This window comes from Panthera leo, chromosome D1 (assembly GCF_018350215.1).
Source record: "Panthera leo isolate Ple1 chromosome D1, P.leo_Ple1_pat1.1, whole genome shotgun sequence".
NCBI lineage: Eukaryota > Metazoa > Chordata > Mammalia > Carnivora > Felidae > Panthera > Panthera leo.
This window is the reverse complement of record NC_056688.1, coordinates 113,526,895-113,541,697: the sequence shown is the minus strand read 5'-3', so window position 1 is coordinate 113,541,697 and position 14,803 is coordinate 113,526,895. Positions and strand designations below refer to the sequence as shown.

Genomic DNA, 14,803 nt, shown 5'->3' with positions numbered 1-14,803 from the left:
CCACTTGCATGCTCCCAGGACAGGAAGCTCACCCCCTCCCCAGGCCCCTTCTCTGCTCACCCACCTCCCCCCAGGATGTGTTCTGCGGCCACACCGAGAACAAGGTCACACTCTTCGGGGGAGGCCCCGAATCCCTCCAGGGGTCCTGGTGCCTTGGGTCAGGGCTGGGGGGGCAGCAGGGGTGGCAGGAGCTGGCCTCACCACCTCTCCCCTGCTGCCTTTGTGTCCTCTGGGGCAGCCAGAGGCTCAGTCCTCTGGGTGTGTTGACAAACACAGAGACACGCAGGACGCAACCTACCTCCTGGGCGGGCAGATGTGGTCAGAGGCCCCTGCCCAGCTGGAAACCACAGTGGGCGGGGAGGGGCGGAGGAGGGAAGGAGGGAAGAGGAGCAGGGACCGGAGGAGGCCACCATGCAGTCCTGGAGTCGAGTCAGGGTGGCCAAGTGCCAGCTGCTGGTCACCAGCTCCTTTGTCTTGGTAACAGGCTGGTCAGGCGGGAAGGGTGGGGGGCGGGACGCGTTATCGGACCTCTAGGACTGTGGTTCCCCCACACCCAGCCCTGCTGTCCCTATCCTGCCCCTGGGACACGCACTTGGAGCCCCTGGTGGTGGAGTCCTGGCAGGTGACTGTGGGGACAGGACGCCCCTGGGGGCCTAGCCAGCCAGCGCAGGTCAGAGGGGGCAGGGGGCAGGGGGAGGGGGCTGCTGGGGTGGGGTGGGCCCATCCTCCACTGTGCAGACAGAATGACCCAAGGTTCTGGGTCCTTTCGGCAGCTGGAAAAGGAATGTGTGTGGTGGGGGAGGGTGGGGAGTGTGTGTGTTGTCGGTGCATCTGTGTGTGCAACACGGTGTCTGGGACAAGGTGAGCCTGTCCCAAGTGAGACCATGAAGCCGAGGGAGGTTGGCCAATGGACCCAGGACACCCAGACCCTGCTCTCTGGGGCCCCGTTCTGCGCCCAGCCCTGCCCCCACACTGCGGGTCTGCCCCACCCCCAGCTACTGGGCCTTTCTATGGCCGCCATGGCAGCTGTCAACTACCTAGGGACACACTTTGCTGTCGTCGGCCGCGCATCCTCAGACAGGACCCCCTATGAGGCCACACGCCGCTGGGGTAAGTGAGGTCCTGTCGGGGTGGGGGAGGCTGCAGGTGCAAAGGCCGTGGGGGGCATCCTGGGCAGGGGTGAGGGCCTCCTAGTGGAGCCAGGCTGGGCCAGGCAGTGGGTCAGGGCAGAGAGGGCCACCCCGGGGTCCTTCTCCACTGGGCAGAGCCAGGGCCCGGGACACAGCCTCTGCCTCTCCCTAGGCCTCCCGCCCTCCCTTGGGGGCCTGGGGACAAGCGGGACCGTCACGCAGCATCCAGATGGCCTCGTGTCCTGGGGGTGTTGCTCCAGGACAGAGGAGCCGGGACCTGGATGCACTCTGGGGGCTTGGTCTCAGGCAAGAGCACAGGACGCCAAGGAAGGCAACCGTGGGGGAGACTGAGGCCCACAGGATCGGGCCGTGGTCCCAGCCCCAGGCCTCCTGCCCCTCAGGCCCCAGTTTTTACCCTGAAGCCGGAATCCTGGAGCAGGAAGCCTGGGTCTTGAGCCTGGACTGATAAGACACCCCGCTCTTGCCTGGTGGCTTCCGAGATAGCCCGGGCGACTGCAGAAGCAGAAGTGGGGGGCGGGGCCTCGGGCCTCCTCCTTCCCTCTGGCCTTCTGAGCCTTGGGAGGAGAGGGAGTGGGTGGTGGGCGGGACGTCCTGCCTGAGGGGGCGTGTGGACCTGTTCAGAGCTCCCAGAAGCCCACCCCCCAAGTGTACCCTTGGGTCGGATTTCAGACACAAGCCCTGTGCGCTCCGGACCCCGTCCTGGACACCCCTAACCTCCTCCTCTCTCTCCCCACCCAGCCTTCTGCACCAGCATCAGCCTGGCTGGGCTCCTGACCCTGGGCGCCGTGCTGGGTGCTGTAGCCACTGTGAGGGAGGCCGGGGGCCTCATGGCTGGGGTGAGTTCTCCCTGCCCCTCCCCCAGCCCCTGGGGCGGGATCAAGAGCGGGCAGGGCTGGGAGCACCCCCCACAGTGTCGCAACGGAGACAGAGGTCCGAAGGCTGTGCGCCAGCTGGGACCCCCATCCACCGGGGCCAACCAGGGCCCCTCTGCCAGGCCTCCTTTAGTCCGTCATCCAGGGGGGCAGAGTCGGCCCTCCCAGGCCTGGGAGCCATTGCCAAAGGCCCGGGGAGGTCTGGTTGCATCATGCTGGAGGCCCTGGGAACCGGCTTCCATTTCCTGTTACGAGGACACGCGGGGAGGCAGGGATATGCCCCCCCACCCCTCTGGTGGCCAGATCACCGTCAGTCGGGGCTCATGCGGTGCCCCCAGGCGGCCTGGAGCCCACACTGCTCCCTTGCAGCCGTGGGGAGGCTCTATCTGACTCCAGAGCGGCGGGCCCTTGTCCCCATCCCTGCCTCCCCAGGCCCGTCCATCCTGCCCCCTCTGGTGCGAGCCCTCCTCTCCTAAGGGACCCTGGGCTCTCACCTGCTCCCCGCCACCGCCGCCACCAGCACATGCCCCCCCAGCCTGGGCCCCTTCCGGGACTCCCTACAGGCCAGGCACAGGGTCCAGTTGACAAAGGCAGGCCAGGCCCAAGGACCCTGAGGGGGTCCCGCAGAACCAGCCAGGAGGGCCGTCCGCTTCTCACAGGACAGAAGTCACAGGCGAGCGGGAGGAAGTGAAAAGTTTATTGAATATCAGGGTCAGTGACAGAGAAGATGGAGGGAGACGGGGGGACTCAGAAAGGACAGAGAGAAAGTCCCTCCGTCACTCAGGTTTGATTTGGCAAAGGGGTCCGGGGTACGAGTTTCTTCGGGACTCCAGGGTAGGGTCTGGTCAAAGGTGAGCATCACCGAGGGGGAGGGGGCGCCCACGCCAGTGCCTCCCAGGTTTGTCCACAGCTGACGTCCCGGAACATGATGTTCCCTTCTGCGGAGACGTTCTCGCATGCTTGGGGCCTAGGACCAAAGTTGGAGGATGACGAAGTTTCTTGCCTCCCCCTTGGAGTGAGAATGTGGCTTCTTTGTTTATTCAGATGCAAGGGCGGGGTGGGGGTGGGGGCTACACAGTTACAGAGTAACTGGGGCGCAGCAAAGAAACAGACACAGAGCCTTTCACCCGGAGCCCCTTCCACTGCCCGCAGGGCAGGCTCCCTGCAGCCCCTTGGGTCCCCCAGGCCTCCCTCTACCCCCTAGGAGACCCCCCTCCTGCCTCCAGCCCTCTCCTCCTGCAGACCCCACCCCTACCCTGAGAGCGGTTCATGGGGTCACCAGCCAGGGAGCCAGCCACCCCGGGGCTCGCCGAGGGCTGGCAGGGTTCTCCACCCAGCCCGTGTCAGCAAATGTTTGGGGAATGACTCCTGGTTCGTAGGGACACAGGCCTGTCCTAAAGCTGCAGTCCCAGGGGGGCTCGAGGGGCACCGGCTCCCCGCTGGCTGGTAGGCCAGGCAGGAGTGAGGGGGCACTGGGGCACCGGCAGTGCCGTCCGTCTGTGTGACCAGGAGCCCTAAGGCCCGGCTCAGGGAGCTGACAGGCGGGTGGACTGCCCCCCGCCCCCGAGCGGAGCCCTAAGGCTGGGGGCCTGAGGCTGGAGAACGAGGCCGCACGCCCGCCTGGAGAGGCCAGCGCCGGGGCGGCAGCCTCGGCCGCCAGGGGGCGCCGTGGTGCCGGCCGAAGCCGTAAAGCTTCGGGAGGCGGGAGGTGCTGCCATTCCCGCAGTTCGCGCTCCGGGCACCCGATCCGGGCATCCCCAGCCCGCGGCGGCTCTTCCTGGTCCAGATGCTCCGGGGCGCCTTCCGCTCTGGCCTGGGGGCAGGGGGCAGGGGCACCGGGATTGAGCCGACAGCCGCCTGCGGCACCCCGCCCCCTCCCTGGGCGCCCGGCCCGATGCCCCCGAGGGCCCGCGCCAGGGAGCCGCCCCTGCGCGTGCACCTTCGTGCGCCGCGGTGTCTGGCGCGGCCGTGCGTCTGCACACGCCGAGCAGCGCGTGTGGACGGACTGGCAAGCGGGGGGACCCTTCCCGACTGTCCCCCGCCCGCCCCTTCCCGCTCCCACCTCCTCCAGCCTCGCCCCACGCGGGCCTCTCAGCAGGAAATGAGCGGAGCCCAAAGGGCGGCTGATTTATTCATGGTTTTTATTTAGAAGGAGAAAGCAAATGCTGGCGCTGGGCCGGCCGCACCCAGGGGCTCCAGGCTGTGCAGGCCCTTGGGGAGGTGAGGTGGGCCTGGGGCCGCCAGAGGCCCTCCCTGCAGGCGGGCGAGTGGAGGGAGGGAGGTGGCGTGCTCTCTCCTGAGGAGCGAAGCGATTTCTGGAAAATGCTGGTCTCCTGAGCTGGCTCAGGGCCCCCATCCTGGGAGGCAGTGTTGAGCGATGGTTTCCAGATGGAGAAGGAGGCCCTCAGCCAGTCAGGGAGGAGGGGGAACAGGAGAAGGAAGAGGAGGAGGAGGGGGAGGAGGAGGAGAGGGAGGAGGGGGAGGAGGAGGAAAAAGGGGAGGAAGAGGGATGTGGAGGAGGAGGAGGGGAAGGGGGAGAGGGAGGAGGAGAAAGAGGCAGAAGGGAGGAGGAGGGATAGGGAGGAAGTGGAGAGGGAAGAGAGGCAGGAGGGAAGAGGAGGAGGGGGAAGAGGAGGAGGAGGAGGGGGAGGAAGGTGGAGCCATCTCTAGGACAGGCAGGCAGGAGGCAGCAGGGGAAGACAGGGGCCTGCCTGCTCCCCCCTCCCGGCCCCCCACCACGCACCCCAGGGCAGAGCCAGAGGTCCCAGTGCTCCTACCAAGTTTGGGGACTGGTGGGCGTGGCCTGCTCTCTCCGGGCACCTGGTGGAGGCCCCTGGCATGGACTGTTTCTCTGTCCCGGCCCCGCCCAGCCAGTGTCCATGTGTCTGTGTCTGCGGGCATCTCTCGATTCCACTGGTCATCGATCCTCCTGGGTGTCATCCTTAGCGAGGCAGTGGCTGGGTGGGGAGAACCCGGCCACAGTCTGCCCCAGGCTGCAGACAGTCCCGGGAGGACTGTGCCCCGCGGCACGGGGCGGTGGTGCCCTCACAAAGCCAGCGCGGCGGGGAGGTGAGGCACACACAGCGGGCCTCTGGACACCTAGGCTGTGTGGTCAGCAGCCAGCTGAACTGCCTAGAGCTCTAGGAGACCTGGCCGGAGTCCCAGGTCTGAGGGTCACCGGCACGCAGGTGACCGGTCAAGCTGCAGTGGGGGTGACATCCCCGGGGCGGCATGTGAGCCGGGGTTCCTAGTCTCGGGTGACCTTCTGAAGCTGCCCACAAAAGCTCGGGTCATGAGCACTTCTCCGGGGAGGGGCCCATAATACTCCCCGGCCTCTGCCAGCAGGGGCTCAACAGTTCCAGACCCCCGAGCCAGAGAGAGGAGGGCACCGTGGGGGCACTGATGATGGAAAGACATTCCCCCCAGAGAACTCCATCTCCTCCAACGCTGGGGTCCCAGGGGGTGAAGACAGGAGGCGGGCCTCTGCCCAGACTCCCCCTACCTGGGGGTGCCCCACCTGCCCTAGCTCCTTCCAGCCAGAACCACAGAAGCCCAGCTGCAGAGGCTGGGGCTTGACCCAGAGGCACGTTCCAGAAAGCAAAAAGAAAGGAGCAGTCCTTCCTGTGCACCTGCAGAAGCCCCCACCCCCCACTCTTGTGCTCCACTTGCCGGACCCTTCTCCCAGATCCACATCCTAGCCCAGCGCCCGCCCCCGGAAGCAGCCCCACTGGGTGGGGGCTCCCATCATCCGGGGGACTGCCTCCTTCCCTGGGGTTGGGGGGACGTGGCACTGCCACGGAAAGGCCCCCGCGAGCCAGAATGACCAATAGGGGAAGAATTTGCAAACAAGCCAGAAGGGCTGGGAACGGTGTGCCCGCAGCCCAGGTCTCTGCCTCGGCCTGCGTGTGCACCCCATGCACTAGGGGGCCCAGGCCCAGCCTCGAGGTGGCCGGTCGGGCCGCACAGGGTGACCCTCGTCTCTTCCGCCCCAGGGCTTCCTGTGCTTTGCCCTGGCGTTCTGCGTCCTGGTGCAGGTGGCCTTCTGGAGATTCCACAACCCTGCCCAGGTGAGTGCCTGCCCACACCCCCCCACCCCCAAGCATCACACAGCAGGGGGTACCTGAGCCAGGTAAAGTCCACTCTGGGGGGGACTGGAACCTGAAGGCTGGGACCGGCCACAGAAGCCCCCCAGGCCTGGGGGGTCAGGAGTTGGAAAGGGGGTGAGGTGCGGGGGAGGGGCGGCCGGCTGACCTGAGGGACTGACTAGACAGGTCCGTGTTCCGGAAACTGGCCCCGAAGCCCTGCCGGTGTCCAGGCCTTATCCCCAGATGACAGCCACCCTTCAGCCCTGGAGCAGGGGCAGCCAGGGGGCCACGGAGGGGCAGAGCTGTCCTCCTGGTGGCACTTCGGGGTGGGCTCTTCCCCAGGGCTTCCGTGTTGGTGGTGATCGGGGCGGTGATGCCCGTGGGGGGTGGACCCCCACGGGAGGTGGTTCCCATGTCTGTCACCCCTCCACCCGTCAGCTGCTGTCCTCTGTGTGCTTGCTATCTCAACACAGTGTGGATGGACTCAAGGTGTGAGAGGGGGGCCCCGTCCCGATTTGGGGGCTGGGGGGAGGCCCCAGCTCTGGGATAACTCAGTCCTCGGGGCCAAAGTCCCCAGAGAGCGTACATGAGCCAGGCTCAAAGCCCGCAGGCCTGGGTGCTGACCCAAGGGACCGAGGCCAGACCACAGCTTGGGGGCAGCGCCTCGGGCACAGGGGCCAGGACAGCCTGGCCCTGCAGAAATTCTGTCTGAATCCAGAGCCCTGAGACGGAGCTGAGAGCCTGCCTGGGGAATGGGGCTGGCCCCCTCCCAGAGCAGGGCTGGGGGGCAAGGCAGGCCCCCCGTCTGGGCAGAGGAAACGGGTACCCAAGAGGCTCAGAGAGGGAGGCCCAGGGGTCCAAGCCCCTAGCCCAGCTGCTCCCTGGCCGAGGCCAAAGGGACAAGAGACAGGCCCTCCGCAGTCCCCAGCAGTTGACAAGATCCTGATGGCCTTTGGGCCCAACCTTCACCCATGAGAGCCCAGACCCAGGTGGGGTCTCTGGAGCGGGCTGAGAAGCCAAGGGGCCAGCAGGTGGGACTGCAGACAGGGATGGGAGAGTTCTGCTGTGTAGACCCTGTCTGCCCTGACTTTCTGTGATCCCTTCCCCGCTGGGCCTCAGTTCCTCTGTGTGCTCCCAAAGGACCAGCCCAGGCAAACCGAGGCCAGTCTGGCTAGAATGTACTCGGTTTCTGGCAAAACACTGTGCAGGCAGCAGGTGACAAGCCGGGATTTCTTGCCTGTGTGTCTGAGTCCCAGTGGCCCCAGGGTCTCTGTTGCCCGGGCCCCCCGGAGATGGTCATGCAGGAAGAAGCAGAGGCCCCCAGGGGCAGCTGGGTCAGGAGACTGGGCCTGGCTTGTACTGTGTGCTTTTAGGTTTGTGCTGACCCTCTCTGGTCCTGGCTTCCCTTGCCCTCAGAAATGGGCTTCGTTTCTCCCTCGCGTGCTCCTCGGATGGAGGAGGCCGGGTCACCGGGCCAGGTTTGATGGTCATGGCCTTGCTCTATAGAGGAGGTACTCAGGCCCAGGGGTCACCGTCCAGGGCACATTGTCCTGAGTCAATGCCTCTTTGCCCCGCTCTGCCTGGGGTTTACCCTAGACAGTGCACCACCCCCCCAGCATCATTTGGGGTTACCACCCTGTGACCGGGTGGGAATCTGAGAGGAGCACTGTCTGGGGGGTATGGATCCAGAGACCCCAAGATCCCCTCCACCCCTGTGGCTCCGAACCCATCCTAGGGGGCCCCCCTGGGGTCCTGGAGGTCAGGCTCAAGGAGGAGGGACCCTGGCAAGAAGCACAGAGTCATCCAAGACCACCAGGTGCACTCCACTTTTGTCACGGAGAAACAAGGCCTCAGGCTCCCAGAGCACCCCCAAACCCAGTAATGGGGGCAGATGCCCAGGCCTGTGGGGAGGGTCCAGCTGGGCCCCCACTGCTAGGCCCCGGGGTCTTGGGTGAGGGGCGTGGCTTTGCCTGAAGCGGGGGCCCGTGCCTCCTGCTTCCGGGGTCCTGGGGACAGACCCCGGTCAGCACATTTTCTTCCTACGCCAAGATTACAATCGCGAGAGCCGGCCGTGGGCCACCCGGCTACTCCCTGGGCCCTAGTGGGGGTGATGCAACCAGGAGGGCGGTCCGAGCTGGCCTCCTTGACTCAGCCACTTGCCCGCTGACCCCAGGCCCACTCTCCCAGGCCCCCAGATTCACAGGGACGCCCTCCCATGGGGACACAGTGGCTTCATGGTCTCCCCTCGCTTTATACCTAGAGACAGAGGCAGAGAGAGGGCCACCGGCCAGGCCCTACTGCGGTGCTGGCCAGCCTGACGCCTGCCCTCTAGCCCAGTGCACTGCCCACCTCCCAGCGATTGGCTGGAAACCAGCTGACCCAGTTTGGGATGGCTTGCAGTGCAGAGTCTCAATGGGAGGGTCCCTTAGTGCCAGGAGTGGGTATGGAGGGGTTGATGAACGTCCCTCTGGTTCCTGTTGAGGCACAGGGGCTTTGGACATGGCTGGCCAAGAGACCCTCTGTGGCCCACCCACCCCGGTCCTCCAGGCTGCCAGCAGGACAGCCACCCTTTCCGGGGAGCATGTGGCTCATGCTGGGTCATCTGTTTACCCCCAGCCTTGGGGACAGCCCTGAGCAGCCATCGTGTCCCAGCTGTCAGTGTGACAACAGCACAGGGTGGAGAGGGGGCAGGGGAGGGCTCAGGGTCTCTAGGAAGGGACAGGGGGCATCACAGGACAGGGGAGCTCAAAGAAGCCTGGCCCACGCCAGGAGACCATCGACCCCAGGGCGGTCAGGGAAGGCTTCCTAAAGGTGGTGAGATTCCCGTTTGTCTTCAAAGGACTCATTTGGCAACAGGCGGGCATTTAGGTCTGCAGAACAGGTGCTTAGGAAGATGGAGGCAGTGAGGTCTGGGTGACGCTGGGTGCGAGGTGAAGACAGAACCGGGCCAGGCCCCTGTCCACACCTTCCTTCTCCATTATCTGCCTTGTCTGCTCAGAGCGGCCCTGGAGGCCCAGGCTTCTTCCCTGGAGCCCGGCTGCCTGGCTTTACAGACCCCACCAGGTGGTTCTGGGGAGAGACCTAGACCATCGGGGGGAGCTGAGCTCCTGGCAGGAGGTTCCTCCCAGCCTTCTCTGCCCAGGCCTGGCTGCCAGCCTTCCCTGTCCCACCCCCATTTCCAGATCAACAGAAGTAGGGTGGCCACTTCCCTCGGCCAGGCCTTCTACGCTCCAAAAGATCAGAGCCGGAGGTGGCCGCGGCTCAGGGCTCTGGCTTATGGTGGCCGGGACCCCTGCCCCCAGAGCGGGACTGCGGCATCGGTGGCCCTTCCTGTGGGGAAAGATCCCCCCAGGTGAAGCCTCGGGGACTGCTGTGACCAGCCTCCCAGGAGACCTCAGGGAGCTCTCTGCCTGCTGGAAGGAGGAGGGGACTGTTTGGAAGACACATGGGGGCAGGCCCGCCTTTGGGGAGCTGCGTCCGTCATAGGGAAGGGGCTTCTCCCGCACAGAGGCCTTCCCGCGATGCTCTCCGTGCAGGTGGAGGATGCCGTGTTAGACACCTACGATCTGGTGTATGACCAGGCAGTGAGGAGCTCGTCCGCCACCCTGCGGCAGCAGCTGGTGGCCATTCAGGACACGGTGAGCGTGTGGGGGGTGGCCTCTTCCTCGTTGGGCGGCTCCGGGACACTCGGCCTCCCCAGGTGGATTGCAACCCCGAAAATGGGTACAGGGTGCCCTCCCAGAGTCAGCCAGCCGGGGCCAGATGCTGAGCAGGGGGTCCCAGGACACGGGCCACCAACGCCCTCTCGGTCGTGGGGAGGGGGGTACAAAGACCTCTCGTCTTCTCCCTCTGACCCGGGCAGGGCTGGCCGCCTAATCTGGGGGGCCCGAAGCAAAACTAAAAAGGCTTCTTGTCAAAAAATGAAGAAGAATTTCAAGGTGGCGATAACACGGCATATCAAGCAAGGTGGCCACAGGGTCCTAGCCCGAGAGGCCCAGCTGGGCACGTGAGCCGTCCCACCTAAGTCACCTAAGTGGTGACACTTAGGGGACCTCCCCCCACCCGTGTTCTTGCAGTTCCTGTGCTGTGGGAAGAGCTCTCCTTTTGGCCTCCTGGGGGCCACGGAGGTCAGTCTGTGTCCAGGAGAGGAGGCCACCAGACAGGTGAGGAGGACAGCGGGGACCCTGGGCTCTCCCTCCCCGGGCTCCTGGAGGCTGCAGTGAGGGCTGGACTCGGCCCCAGGCTCCGTTCACGCCTCCACTGCCTCACGCAGTTTCAGCTCGGGGCTCCCCAAGGCCAGGCCTGCCCTCGGAAGCCTCCAGAAGCACAGAGGGAGGTGGAAGACAGACAGTGATCTGGAGGGGGCTCCTCCGGAAGGAGCCGGAAGTGCATTCGCGGAGGGAAGGAACAGCCTGGCCCCGGTCAGCCCGCCCAAGGGCCTCGGCGACAGAGGCTGGGAAGTCCCTTGCCCCCCAGAGAAGGACGTGGCCCTCCCTCCGACCACCCCACCAGCCCTCCCCCAACCCACCGCCTTCCCTGCTCCCCTCCCCCATGTCCGGGAAACAAACCCACCCCTATCTGTGGGCCAGAGGCTCCTGGCCGTCCTCCAAGAAACAGACAGGAGGTTGCTAGGGCTCCGGGCCCAGCAGGGGAGGGAGGGCGGCGTGCAGGGGAGGGGCGAGGGCAAAGGAGGGCCCAGCGGGGCTGGCAGGGGGCTTTCTGCCACCCAGGAGGAGGCTTCGGGCGCCCGTCTGCAAAGCTGGGCCAGGGGCCGCTTGGCGACCTTCCAGAATGGCAGGGTCCCCACTGTAAAGGCCTCAGGGGGTGGGGGTGGGCGCTGGAGGGGCTGGGGTGGAGTCCCTGACGGTGGTCTGGCCCCCAGCCTGCCTTCCAAGAGGAAGTGCAGCCACAGGGGGAGTAGGGGCTGATCAGGGGCCATTCCCCGCCCCCCCCCCCCACCGGGGCACCCAGGCCAGGCTGCAGCGTCGCGGCCCCGAGCTCCTGGGACCATTTCCAGCTGCCCTGGGAGCCAGAGGTCCCAACCTCCCAGCCAGCTGAAGTCAGTCCTGCGGCCCAGGGCCCAGCGAACACCGGGGCAGATAGAGGCAGACAGACGGCAAGCCAGCCTCCCCTCCCCCATCCCAGCCTTCAGAGCAACATCCCGAAAGTGCTTCCTTTCTGCAGCCGCCCCAAATGCCAACATCTTCCCCAGACCCAAATGCCGCCATCTGAGTGCTTCAGAGATGGGTCGGTCACCTCCCTTTTCTGGAGGCAGAGCCTCTGTGGCAGCCATGCCCTGGGGAAGCACTGGATGGGTATGCCCAGGACCCCAGACCAGTGCTTTCTCTGCCCCTCTTGTTGGCCAGCACCCCCAGCCCTCCCCTCACTGATGCTCTGCACCCAGCCCTGGGCCAGGGAGTGAGGGAGAGCCAACCTGCCCACGGCAGCCAGATGCATGACCCAGCACAGGCTGCTCAGGGGACGCCTAAGAAAGGCACGCGCTGGACCCTGGGGCAGCGACCTCTAGTCCCCACAGAGGTCTGCTCTGTCCGTCCGTTTTTCACCTGTTTGTGATGCCATTCCCCAGAGCTCCCAGGCCCCACCGACTTCCCATCACACCAGCATTCGCCTTCGGTGGGCACTGCGGGTCTCCGCCTTGGCGGGGGCCCTCGACCCCGGGCAGGGGAGGGGCAGTCAGGGCAGGCGCCTTACGAGCTGCTCTCTGCTCAGGACTGCTTGGTGGGGGTCAGGAGCTTCCTGAGGACCTACGGAAACATCGCCTCCACCCTCACTGGCATCGGCCTGGCCTCCACGGTACGCTCGCCCTCCCTCGGCACCCCTCCCCCACCGCCTGCCCCTGCATCCACAGGACCCCCCCCCCCCCCCCGATGGAAGGGCAGACTGGGCAGCCCCAGGCTAGCACCTCTGGTCTGGGGGAACACCGGGGAGCCAGAGAGGACGCTGCTGACCCCAGGGAGGCAGTCTGGGGGGTGATGGTGCCCACCTCCCGAGACAGGCGGGAGCCCCGCAGCGCCCAGACCCTTCTAGGGAGGCAGTGCACGCCCCACTGGAGCCGCCGGTGCCTGTGCTGACGCCACCCCCACCCCCCCAGGTGTATGCTGTGCTGCTCAGCTCCTTTCTCTGGTTCGCCTTTCGCTCTGGCTGCAGCTTGGACCGTAGGGGCAAGTACACCCTGAGCCGGAGGTAGGTCCCAGCCCGCCCGCCTGCCCCCACCTCACCCCCACCCCCCCGAGTGCAGACGGCGGCAGGTGGAGGCGTCTGGGTGTTCACTGGCCAGAGAGCACTGCCCCTCTCCACTCCCGGGATGTCTCTACTGCCCCCGGCCGCTGGGACCCCCAGACCAGTACCCCAGTCCTCTAAGGCGGGTGCTTTGGGGGTGGCTGGCCATGTGGAGGGAGGGGGACAGCTGGAGAGCTGCCAGACCAGCCCCCCAGAGACGTCCCTCTCTTCACCCCACTCCTCACCGAGACCCGACCTCACAAGTGCTGTCTCCACCAGCACCGAGAGATAGATGCTTCTGGGGCCCCGCACTAGTCCCAGGCCAAGACCTGTGATCCTGGGGAGCCCCAGGGCTCCCCGTGCACCAGGAGCAGGGAGGACCCAGGCTCAGCGGCCAAGAAGGCCCTCCTGGTGTTCACCAGCCCCGCCGCTCTGCCCCGGCCTTCCCGTCCTGCCCGGGGCCTGGTGCATTCTAGAACAGCCTCACAGTCCCCTCTGCTTCTTAGAGCCCGTGACTGCCGGCCCCAGGAGCCCAGCTTCTTCAGACGCTCCCCGGGGGGGCCCGCACTCCAGCACCCGATGGTAGCGGACGTTCTCGATGGCCGCCTGCGTGCGAGCAGACCCTCAGGGGGCCCTCAGTTCCTCCAGGACAGCTGACGCTGCTTCAACCACCTGTCCTGCCACCCGTCGGCCCACAGAGGCTCAGCGGGCCTGAACATGAGCCTTACGAGGAGGGTGAGACGTGTTTTCTGCCGCAGCGCGGAGGGACGGGGAAGGAGAGGAGGAGGCCAGCTCTGTTTCAGCAGACAAGGGGACCGGGGTCACTCACTGACTCCGCGGGAACAGACTGGGAAGTGGTTGGAGCAGAGAAGCCACGGGGCAGGTTTGGGCACTCTGCTTCGTCTCACGAGGTCAGAGCCCAGGGCCGAGCCTGGCCGGGCGCCCCACTGGCCGCCGGCTCCGGGGGACCCTACTTCCAGGCTCAGTCCGGCTGTTGGCTGGACACAGGTCCGTGCGGTTGGAGGACCGAGGGCCCCCTCCTTGCCAGCCGTCAGCGGACCACCTCCGTTCCTTCTCATGTGAGGCCTTCACGTCCGAGCCGGCGAGGCAGGCCCGTCCTCTTGTGCTGAGACCTCTGACTTCCCCTTGCCCCCGGCCGGGGAGCTCACTTGCAAGGGTTCCTGTGGCTGCAGAAGGCCCACTGGGAACCTCGTGTCTCTGGCAGAAGCCCCACACTTCCGGTGGGGTGTTCACAGGTGCCAGGGCCGAAGGCGAGACTCGTGGGGTGTGTGCAGGAGGGCTCCGTAGACGTCCAGTTTCCAGGCCGCTCCCGCTGGTGGCTCCCAAGCTACCTCTCTCCAATCTCTCCAACCGTCCCTGAGGGTGTTCACTCTCTGCTCGAAATCGGAAGTCCCAGGTGGAACCCCGGATTGGCCCAGCCCAGGCCGAGGCCCCGGCAGAGCTGACCAAGGAGAGAGGGATGTCGGGACCGTTTAACCTCCTTCTGGGGAGGTCGGGCCTGCCGCCACCAAGACCAGCAAAGGAGGGTCCTCCAAAAGGGAAGAACCCTCTGTGACAGGACGGGCAGGCAAGACAGTGGGCACATGGCCACACCCCCCACCGTCCTCCTCTTGCGTTTCCCCTCGCACGCCCACGCACGCACGCTTCTGGAGGCAAGCGTGTTCCCACCTCATGTAGCACCGGTGGCCCTCCTTCAGTGGAAGAGCTTGTCCCCAGGCGAGGACACCCCAGGGTCTCCTGGGTCCTGCATTCGGGGACAGCCCAGGGTCTCCGGCCACGTGCATTTGTCTTCTGGACCTGCTCTGGTCAGCTTGTCACCCTACAGCTTACAAAACATATTTTATAATTTTTTAAGTTTATTTATTTTTGAGAGAGAGAGAGAGCCGGGATGGGCAGAGAGAGGGAGAGAGGGAGGCTCCCCAACGGGTTCCTCCCTAGCAGTGCAGAGCCCGACACGGGGCTTGAACTCACAGACCGCGAGACCACGATCTGAGCCGCAACAAAGAGCCGGACGTTCAACCAACGGAGCCCCCCAGGTGCCCTGCAGAATGTGTTTGAAAGATCACAACCAGCGAGGTGTCCTCTGCACAGCAGTGGCGGAAAGAGGGAAAGAAGATAAGGGGATGTAGTTAAGCTCTACAAACATGGAACTCAGCAGCGAGGGAATCTCCAGATGGTTATTAAGAGAACAGCTGGGGCACCTGGGGGGCTTGTCCGTTAAGCGTCTGACTTTGGCTCAGGTCATGATCCCACCGTTTGGGGGTTTGAGCCCCACATTGAGCTTTGTGCTGACAGCTCAGAGCCTGGAGCCTGCTTCGGATTCTGGGTCTCCCTCTCTTCCCCTCCCCGACTTGTGCTCTGTCTCTCAAAAATAAATAAACAGAGAAAGAAAGAAAGAAAGAAAGAAAGAAAGAAAGAAAGAGAGGAAGAGAAA

At 65.4% G+C, this 14,803-nt stretch overlaps 1 protein-coding gene across 6 annotated transcripts; it reads left to right on the top strand.

Annotated features, from left to right (window-relative positions):
• The first annotated feature begins 335 nt into the window (after window positions 1–335).
• TSPAN32 (tetraspanin 32) lies at window positions 336–14,273 on the top strand. 6 transcript variants are annotated; one of them, XM_042906074.1, is made up of 9 exons: window positions 336–477; window positions 960–1,110; window positions 1,890–1,987; window positions 6,016–6,090; window positions 9,645–9,746; window positions 10,185–10,271; window positions 11,839–11,922; window positions 12,221–12,312; window positions 12,855–14,273. In XM_042906074.1, the coding sequence occupies exons 1-9, from the start codon at window positions 412–414 to the stop codon at window positions 13,003–13,005; spliced, it is 906 nt and encodes a 301-aa protein (XP_042762008.1). In that variant the 5' UTR covers window positions 336–411; the 3' UTR covers window positions 13,006–14,273. The 6 variants fall into 6 exon arrangements, with proteins under 6 accessions (XP_042762008.1, XP_042762009.1, XP_042762013.1 ...); XM_042906075.1 differs by having other exon boundaries at window positions 338–477; window positions 996–1,110; XM_042906079.1 differs by lacking the exon at window positions 336–477 and adding an exon at window positions 484–622 and having other exon boundaries at window positions 996–1,110.
• The last annotated feature ends 530 nt before the right edge of the window (window positions 14,274–14,803 follow it).

What these genes read in the sequence shown, in the direction of transcription:
- TSPAN32 (XM_042906073.1), top strand. Translation starts at nt 744, where the DNA reads ATGACCCAAGGTTCTGGGTCCTTTCGGCAGCTGGAAAAGGAATGTGTG. An exon ending in TGAGGCCACACGCCGCTGGG is followed by an intron (nt 1,111 to 1,889) that starts GTAAGTGAGGTC and finishes CTCCCCACCCAG; the next exon opens with CCTTCTGCACCAGCATCAGC. An exon ending in TGGTGGCCATTCAGGACACG is followed by an intron (nt 9,747 to 10,184) that starts GTGAGCGTGTGG and finishes GTGTTCTTGCAG; the next exon opens with TTCCTGTGCTGTGGGAAGAG.